Raw genomic sequence first — 9,836 nt, forward strand, 5'->3', positions numbered from 1 at the left:
ATTTTAGGGTTTAGGTTAGGGTTTCGGTTAGGGTTAGGGCTCAGATCTCGACAACTAAGCACGATCTTTGAAAACGGTTTGCAGTTTACAAGTACCCACCAATATACCCTTCAAATCATACCAAGTTTGGCGGCCTTGAAGATAGGTTAGGGTTAGGGCTATTTTAGGGTTAGGGTTAGGGTTGCGGTTAGGGTTAGGGCTCAGATCTCGACAACTAAGCACGATATTTCAAAACGGTTTGCAGTTTACAAGAACCCACCAATATACCCTTCAAATCATACCAAGTTTGGCGGCCTTGAACATAGGGTAGGGTTAGGGCTATTTTAGGGTTAGGGTTAGGGTTGCGGTTAGGGTTAGGGCTCAGATCTCGACAACTAAGCACGATCTTTCAAAACGGTTTGCAGTTTACAAGTACCCACCAATATACCCTTCAAATCATACCAAGTTTGGCGGCCTTGAAGATAGGTTAGGGTTAGGGCTATTTTAGGGTTAGGGTTAGGGTTGCGGTTAGGGTTAGGGCTCAGATCTCGACAACTAAGCACGATATTTCAAATGGTTTGCAGTTTACAAGTACCCACCAATATACCCTTCAAATCATACCAAGTTTGGCGGCCTTGAAGATAGGTTAGGGTTAGGGCTATTTTAGGGTTATGGTTAGGGTTGCGGTTAGGGTTAGGGCTCAGATCTCGACAACTATGCACGGTATTTCAAATGGTTTGCAGTTTACAAGTACCCACCAATATACCCTTCAAATCATACCAAGTTTGGCGGCCTTGAAGATAGGTTAGGGTTAGGGCTATTTTAAGACCGATAGGCGAGCACAGACTCGTACGTAAACGTAAATCGGATGGCGAACGCCCGTTAGTCGGGCGACGTTCGGGTGACGTTCACCCGACTTCCGATTGTTTACAAATATTGAATTTCTGGGAATGTGAGGGTAATTCTAACATTGCGGCCCCTGTGGCAGTATGTAGGTTGGCTTTGTGAAGCACTTTCCTTTCTTGTGTCATTTCTATTATGCCCGCGCATTCCATTCATTGGTTAAAAAGATTCCGACAACAAAATAAGCAACATTTATTGATCTCTTGCCTTTTTTGAGGAGCGTTTTGTGTTCCCTTGTCCGCGTGCAAGAGGTCATGGGAGGTTCATTATCATAGGTTTATTCACAGTCGATCGCACGAGGCTCGCTTTTATGTGAGGGGAACAGGTTTTGGGCGAAAAATACGCAAGACCAACTTAAGATCTTAAAATCAGCCGACCTTCCTGCGATCGCAAAGTACGTCCGAAGATCGTATATAATGTGAGGCGGGTATTAGGGTACCCGACAGAATGAAGAAAAGTTCACCGAAACGGCCGGAAGTAATCTTTGTATTGTATCCGGTTGTAAATATTTGTCTTACAATTTACCTGGATATCTAACCTTGAATAACATATGAAAATTCACATTCATATGAATTTTTAAAAAACTTTTATTGGTAGAGTCAGAAATGTCAGGGATCAGCAGACTAATTATAATCTGTTATTTTTGGTAAGTTCTAATGACAAAAACGTTAGGTAAATACCACGCTTTCACAACGTTCTTTTTACATAAGAAAAATTCAATATATGATTTTGACAAGTTTAATTTCTTCTGCTGTGAAATAATATTCTGCAGTTAATTTGAAATTGTCTTTATTTAATTTTGGCTTATTTCTCTTAGTCCTCCACTGTCAAGACTTGCTTACATCAAAATAATCTTATTTATTCATTTTACTCTGCTGAGGCTATCAACTATTTTATGATTTTTTAGGTTTCTGTAAGTCTGTTTATGAATCGTCCGCCCAGTTTTTGGCTTCGTCTCCTATACCATGATGAACTACAGCAATGGTGTCACTTTCCACCTGATGAAAATAAAAACAAAATATGAAGAAAATAAACATTCAAGTAAATGCTAAGACGAAGAACATGATAGTGATATATGTAAATGATGTCATAAAGCAAACGCCAATACTGACCTTTTTGATACTATAATTCCAGGTGTCATATCCTTCGGTCCGAAGAGACACTTTAAGATCTTCTTCCAGCATCTTAGGAGGATGTGAGCTTCCTGCATCCCGTCCGTACCTTCAACAATGAACACAGAAATATTTAAATCATATTCAAGAACATTTTCTGGCGACGTCTCAAGGGCGGGGCATTTCGTAATTCTACTACTGAATGACCCAATTTTACTTCCAGGGCTAGAAATATTGGGTGCAAGTGCACCCAGGTGCACCCAAAATTAGAGCTGTGCACCCAATTATTTTCTGTGGGTGCTCAGGGTGAACCCAAATATTTTCTTACGTTTATGTATGTAAAGATATCAAGTATATCAAGTACACATTATATTCTTGACATCTAAGTATTAGAAAGATTATGAAAATGTCTGTCATGGTACTTGTTTAAGAATTTGATAGCTTGTACCTAAGTTTTATTATTAGTTTATTACTTAAATTTTTAAATTAAAGTAATAAACTAATAATAAAACTAGTGTGCACCCAAAAATGTTTTGGTGCACTCATTTTTTTAAGCTGGGTGCACCAGTGCACCTTATCCCAAAAATGAATTTCGAGCCCTGACGTCTAATATGCGCGTTGATTCATAACATTTCTGTTCACCTTTTTTAATAACTGACCGATATTAAGAAAACTTTTTTGAGCATAAAATGAATCCGTCCTTGAGGCGTGTGCAAGAAAGAGGTGACCAACTAAAAGTTATTTCCTACCTAAACATGGCGCGACGGTAGATCTGTTCCGTCATGCTCAGGAGATCAATCGGCACATCCGTGTCAAACGCCAACTTCCGACCAAGGTCAAGGTCCTTGAAAATAAAACAGAAAGGTCAGGTGGTGGCGTCCATGACCCAAGAGAAATAAATGTTTTCTTTGTTTCCCAAAATCTGTTATAATCACTTGAGTGTATATTTCGTGGAATGGAACCAAATGGTATACACATCCTCAGTGCAAAGATGCTATATAGCTGCTGTAGGTTTTACCCAAAACACATGAAGGCGCACGTGCACGTGCGCACTCGGATATTCGTAGTATTGTTGGAAGGCACTACTAGTATTGTTACACAGGAGCCAACTTTGGATTGCCATTTGTTCGCTTTATGTGCTTTCTTTAAGTTAGGTTCGATGGCATGTGACAGAGAAATCTAATTTGATTCTGCAAGATACTCAAAGGAAGAATATCTGGATATTCTGTACAAATCTATAAATTTGCCACCAAACTATGCTATGCTATTTTGATGATAGACTTTGATCGATAAACACCAGTTTATGCAAGGAGATCACCGAAACGTGCAAAAAGTGCGCACATCCAAAATGTGAAAAAGCAACCAGCAAACAACGTTCAAATGTTATAACGAAGCCGCTGCCCTTATATTTTCACTACGCCTCAGGAGTGGAGCCTTTGGAGAATCATTGAAGTTACCTTACAGTGAAGCTTGATGGCAAATCCTGGCTGGTACGTGCCGTTAAACATGAGGGGTGCTTCGGTCTCGAACACGAAGGAGTTCCCCGCGGATGCACGGATTCCGTTCCAGAAGGCGTTCAGGTTGACGCCATTTCTCTTCGCCATCATGGCGGCCTCACCGGTGAGAACCATGTGCGCTCCGGCCAGCATGTTGCTGATCACCTGAAATATTAATACATGTGTAAAATAATCTTCATCACTGAATAGTGTCGGGAGACGCTATAGGTTATCCGCAGTATTTGATCCACTGCTCACCGAGTCACGTGTCTCATCTGCATCAGATGACGTCATAAAGCTGGTGGATTACTCAACCCATAACAAGGACTGGTTCTGTTCTGTTGAAAAATTTGGTAACGTTCAGTATATATTCTATGCTGTGATGAAAACCACGGTATAATCTTGATTGATAAAGTCTTTTACCAAGGTTAAGGCAGAAGTCCTTTCAAACTGCATGTTGCTGCATGTTGCTGCATGCTGCTACCCCTAATTCCCATAAAATGCCGATTAATCATGAATTACATCAATGCACTAGCTATAGAAACCTTAATTTATTAAGTTGGCAATCAAGATGCATAATTCCTACTTACAAGAATATTTCAAGGTCTAGTGAAAGTTTACAGATTGTCTAATGATGGGTAGTATATCCAAGTAAGCTGATAAGTAGTTTACAGAGCATGTAAAAAAGAGGTTTTTGTTGCACCTTGACGATACTGGCATGTCCCGCCGGGCCCATATACAGAACAGTATCCGTATAACTTCGTATCAGCGGCTCGTACTGGTTCAGAACAGCCTTGTCTCCTCCGACCAACACAGTCATCAGCCCGGCCTTTAAAAGTTCCATTCCACCTGAACTCACAGAGAGGAGAATCAGTGAATCAGTTGGTATCTTTAACCGTGCACATGGACTGCATATGTGTGTATTTCCTTGTGTAAAACAGACAATAGAGCTACACCTGGGTTTTGAAAGGGTCAGCCATTGGACATGAATAATATTGATGAATTTGATTAATTCTAGAAAGAAGTACTTATAAGATAACACTGAGGAAGCCACACGGCGAAACATGTTTGTTGTGTGTCGGTTCGAATAAAGTTCCTAAACGGGAAACATGCGGCTCCAGCGTCTTTTCTGAAGATGTGGCGTAAGTGTGAACGGTTGGCTTGAGGTTGTTCTTCCCCACATACTATATAGAAAGAAGTACTTATGATACTTAGAAAGTTGTGCGGAAAAGGAGTTAAATTTTATGGTCAAAATATAGCATTTATTGTTTGAAACTAGAAGTGGTAAAGGACTTTGAAGTGATTTTGAATGGGACTTGAAGATTTATGTCTTTTTAAATTTGGATGTGATATAATATCAATAAGCCTCAATAGACCGAAACAATGATAAAGTTATATGTGCAATTGAATCCTTTATTTATGTTTTTCTTCTCATTAGTTTAACAGCAGTACTTAAAAACTTGCTAGATCCAAGATGCCGGTCGGTAGTACAGTCCTTACCAGTAAGGGGGCACTCCAGCATGTCCACACCCCTAGCCTGCGATTTGGCGAAAAGTCGCATGGTTTCCTCATGATCCGTGGTAGTGTGGTCAATCCAACAGCTTCCAGGCTTCAACAGGTCCAACACGCCGTCCTCTTCCATAACCTTGAGACAGAAATGTAGATATCCACACCACAAAATCTCAGGTATCAATACAAAACGTTACGTACTAGTACTCTTCACAGGGAAAGAAGTGTTAACGTATCATTGGTCCAAGCCCTTTCATGCAGTTTGTCGTGCGGCATTTTAAGACTTTTTGATATGAAAGTAAAGAACATCTACATAGCGAAAGCTGATGGTTTTATGTTCGATACACCTTTAATACATTGACGGTCAAAGTATAGGTGACTACATTTCCTTGGGGTGGCTCTGTATGTGTATTGCAGGATTTATTCGTTTTGATACGTATACAGAAACGGCTATAAATTAAAGATCATTTGTACCCACTATCATTATACTGCGGTGCATTTGTGATTTAACTGTTGCTTTAAATACATTTTTGCTTTTTGTCTGCCCTCGCTCCAGTAGTTATGAAACCATCTGGTATGGTATAGACAGGTTAGAGATATAATAATAATAATAATAATAATAATAATATCATCGTGTGTATTTGCAGCCAATGCCATATGGCAATGACAGTTTCAAATGGCTACAACCGTTTGCGCGACAGACAACAGCGCCGGCTCCGTTACCTGTCTGACTTCAGGCGGGGCCGGCAGGGCCGTGAAGAGAACCTTCTCGGCAGCCCGGCCCGCCTCTACCGACGAGCCTGCCCAGGTGGCCCCGTGCGACTCCAACTCGCTTTTATTGGACGTATCAGGGTCATACATTGTCACCTGTCAAGTCAAAACAGTGCAGTGAACAGACTAACTATTTAACACACTTATTTGGCCCTGAATAGTATTTTAGGACAGAAAACGTGATAGTTGGTTTGTTGATTGTTGGAAATTCTAATACCCCTCACATTAGGCGCGATTCGATCGGACGACGAGTCTGCGAGCTCTAAATTACGAGGAGGTATGACCCTGACGGGAAGGGGGAACTCTGCCATTTCTTCGTCGGCATCAGGGTCATGCCTCCTCGTAATTTAGAGCTCGCAGACTCGTCGTCCGATCGAATCGCGCTTAATGTGAGGGAGGATAATGACATGTTTCCGAACGGTTATTTCAATAACTGTCTATCACATTTTTCTCTCTTAAACACAAATTTAGGCCAGTTGTGACAACCATTATCACGTGTAAAAGTTAATGCGGTTTTCGACTGGAAAACTTTTTTGAACTAAAATAATGTGATAAACAGACAGTGTTCAGTAAACCTTTAACAAGTATGCCGATTCAAGAGCGCATTTTCATGAATTTACCTTTTTTTTTATTTGTGAGAGCTATCAAATTGAAAGACAAACATACTAACTGCTTATGGTATTTCATATTTAGTGTTGTATTCCTACAATATTAATCATTTCTGCCTTCGTAAAACACAAGACAATTTGACCTAATGATGATAAGAACTTTGTGTATCCCTGTTTACTAGTGTATATACTGAAAAGCTACCATATATTGGATATTCAAGTATGTTTATTGGAAATATCTTTCCAGTCGATGTAATGTCTGCAATATTAAGAATGTTCTCCTTACTTTATGGCCGTGTTTAATAAGACCCAGGGCAACTGCTCTCCCAACATTTCCCCCTCCTATCACTCCGACATGTTGACTTGCGAGATTACCTGTCACTGGACTGAAAACAACAACAACAATAATAATAATATCAACAACAGTAAAGTAAAACATACTTGTTCTTTAGGAGAGTTGAATTGTTGTAGCTGATAAGACCAGGAACGTTTTGAGCGTATAATTTTGGCAACTTTTTGAAGGCTTCGTTTTACTTTTTGTAAAACTTACAAAAGAAAACTCCAAGTAAGAAAATCCCACCAAACAAGCAATCGAATACAAATGCCCCTGCAGTTCTGGAAAAGCCACTAGGGGGCACAAACCTACACCAATTTTGTCTTTGTCCCAAGTGCTATATACCACTATAAAATTAAAACCATAGCACGAGATATCAAAGCCGGGAGACGAGATATCGAAGTCGGAAGTTCTACTGCTCTGCCAGAGAAAGCCGTTAGGGGACCATTGTCAAACATAACCTTTGTTCATCCGACCCCACCCACCTGACAAATATCGTGTTGACCCAGCGACAGCTTCTCGAGTTATGCTGTTTACAGACAGACACACACACACACACACACACACACAAACACACACACACACACACATACACACACACACACACACTGACACAGATGGCGTAACGGCACCGAAAATACTTAGTAGCCTCCTTTGCGAAGGTAACAAGAGTGTATGCACGATCGTTAAGGCTTATATGGCGTCAAGTTTCCAAACGGGTCCCGGCTGGGCAGCTTTAGTGCACATAAATTATGATATCATAAAAAGACGCCAAACTACACAACACGTAAAGATGATAGTCGTGGGCATTATTTGTGCATATTTGTATACGTTTACATTTTCATTTACCGTTTCCACAAACATCCCGACCGGGCTCCGGTTTTGAAATGTGACGTTATCCTATAATAAACATGTATGAGGCCTAGGTAACATTTTCTACCCGGGGCCTGGCCGGGCTGTTTGCGGAAACGAAAAAGTTTATGCCAACAAATATGCACAATGCATGTTGCTGAATTATTTTCGGTCCGTTTTGTGCTTTTGTTGTATTTTATAGATCATACTTATCGTTCCCGAAAGCTGCCCGGCTGGGCCCCTTTGTGGTAATGTGACCTTGGCCTTACCTGGTTGAGAAAGTCTTCAAGTTGTATGTAGCGACTTGCTGAACCACTCTGGACTGCTGCAGGGCGTTCCTCAACACAGAACCCGTACGTAGTATTGCGCTTGCCATGATGATCAGCCTGAATATGTGCCCTGGAAGCGAGGAAACAATGCCTAAGTGCACACACGTTAAGCCCTGCCACACATTCCGTACTGCGACATTACCCCGGGCCTTCACAAAACGTTGGCGGGTTGGCCTTGGAAACTGGTCCGACTCGTTTCAGACCACGTGAGTCTGTCACAGCTGCAGTGAGCATGTCACAACCATTTCCCAACCAGTACACGACAGCACATGCATTGAGTAACTCACGAACTACTAGTACTTCCATCCGAATTGCTTTCGGACTCGGCCACCAGCCATTCTGAAATTTTGCCCCAGACTGTCAAATTTTTCTTACTGATTTCGAACAAATTGCCAACTAACGAATTTAAATTGACAGAGATTCACTCCGTAGAAGGTCTCTCAACGTTCCTGTTTTTTTTTTGTCTTTCTCTTTGCCTCAATGTAAGAAGTTAAACACGTAAAATGCTGGACGACTCACGTCCCCCTGCACCTGGCTATTGAGTAATGATTAACGTTAACAGGCCATGGCCTCCTCGTCTGCTGTGATTCAGAGGGGGCGTTCGCTAATGAGTAGGTTGGGGTGGGGTGGGCTGGCGGTTGGCTGGTGGTTCACTGGTTGCATGGCGGTTCCAACCGACTTTAAAAGTTGCTGCTACGGGTAGAAGAGATTCTGGTGGAGGTATGTAGTTAGACACAATATGCTGGGGAAAACTATTTATCACCTCCAAACTTGATTCAATACCACGCCACCACCATCGACTACCTCTCAACCATTTCACAACCCATCCCGCGTCACCCGACCTTTCAACGATATCCGACAACTTACGAATTTTCACAACATTTTGAACATTCTGCTGAACATCTGAACAGTCAACCTTAGTCGGTGGTAGATAAGGAGTAGTTAGGACGCCATGTTAGACCAACTGTGACGGGGGCTTTGTATATGGTATACACAAAGAAAAGCCAACATGTCCCAGAATGTAGCTGTAAGCAAACATGCAAAATAAGCGCGATTAAGTCATGCGAACCGGTCAAGAGTCCACACATACACATACATCGGACTTTGTCCAAGCGGAGCTCTAGGACGTCGATTTGACTCACAACGCAGATAAGGTGTACGAACCACCATGACAACTTAACTAGCAAACCGTATCAGTCCCATGCCAAAAAGACTTGGTAATTGAAATTCTTCGCCCACCACTTACCTTAGATATACCAACATAACAGACTTTTCATTTGACGTCAGCGTATGCCTGTAAATCACACGAAGATTAGTTAAAGATTCAAAATAAAGGTACGTAAGATGCTACTGCTTAATTCAATTACCCGCCAACATGGTAGTCGAAGGATTTAAATCATAATTAGTACGACGTCAATGAAAAGCCTGTTACCTATTTCTCTTTTACATTTCACCTGTCTTTTGGTGGCAGATAGACCGTCTCAAGCACTCTTTGAGTATCAAGATGCAAATGCTATGTACTACATTCTTATTGGAGGACGCCATTTAGGTAATGTGGCTAGTTTATGCAACTATTTCGCTTCGCAGTGTATCATAAGCAAGTTTTTCATCAAGTATAAACCCACATTCAGTGTAAGATATAAGGCGAGCACTGAAAAAAGTACATCACCTGTAACCAAGCCAGCTCGTTCTGCAACGATATCAGTTTCTTTTGACACTATGACCTACTTTTCGCCAAGGTAAAAGCGCCGCCATGCGGTTTTCGCAACAATCTCAGAACTAAACGAAAAATATCTCATACATCGTTTGGATATTTAAAAGGCAAACCAGCAAATAATCCAATCCATCTAAAAAAGCAAGCATTGGCACACGTGTCAGTGCATAAATTCACACGCGACAGCACAGAAAATTTTAGTTATTATTTGCTATTTCCAAGAGCTACC

General features: G+C 41.2%; 1 protein-coding gene across 2 annotated transcripts; it reads right to left on the minus strand.

The window, feature by feature from the left end:
* Positions 1-1,451: 1,451 nt before the first annotated feature.
* Positions 1,452-9,580, minus strand: LOC118426737 (2-hydroxy-3-oxopropionate reductase-like). 2 transcript variants are annotated; one of them, XM_035836290.1, is made up of 11 exons: positions 9,563-9,580; positions 9,140-9,187; positions 7,834-7,963; positions 6,665-6,764; positions 5,723-5,866; positions 4,991-5,135; positions 4,194-4,339; positions 3,452-3,655; positions 2,744-2,838; positions 1,995-2,103; positions 1,452-1,880 (listed from the first exon to the last, which is right to left on the minus strand). In XM_035836290.1, the coding sequence occupies exons 3-11, from the start codon at positions 7,938-7,940 to the stop codon at positions 1,806-1,808; spliced, it is 1,125 nt and encodes a 374-aa protein (XP_035692183.1). In that variant the 5' UTR covers positions 7,941-7,963; positions 9,140-9,187; positions 9,563-9,580; the 3' UTR covers positions 1,452-1,805. The 2 variants fall into 2 exon arrangements, with proteins under 2 accessions (XP_035692183.1, XP_035692182.1); XM_035836289.1 differs by lacking the exons at positions 9,140-9,187; positions 9,563-9,580 and having other exon boundaries at positions 7,834-8,151.
* Between the last annotated feature and the right edge of the window lie 256 nt (positions 9,581-9,836).

The sequence above is a fragment of the Branchiostoma floridae genome, chromosome 11 (genome assembly GCF_000003815.2).
Source record: "Branchiostoma floridae strain S238N-H82 chromosome 11, Bfl_VNyyK, whole genome shotgun sequence".
NCBI classification, from domain to species: domain Eukaryota; kingdom Metazoa; phylum Chordata; class Leptocardii; order Amphioxiformes; family Branchiostomatidae; genus Branchiostoma; species Branchiostoma floridae.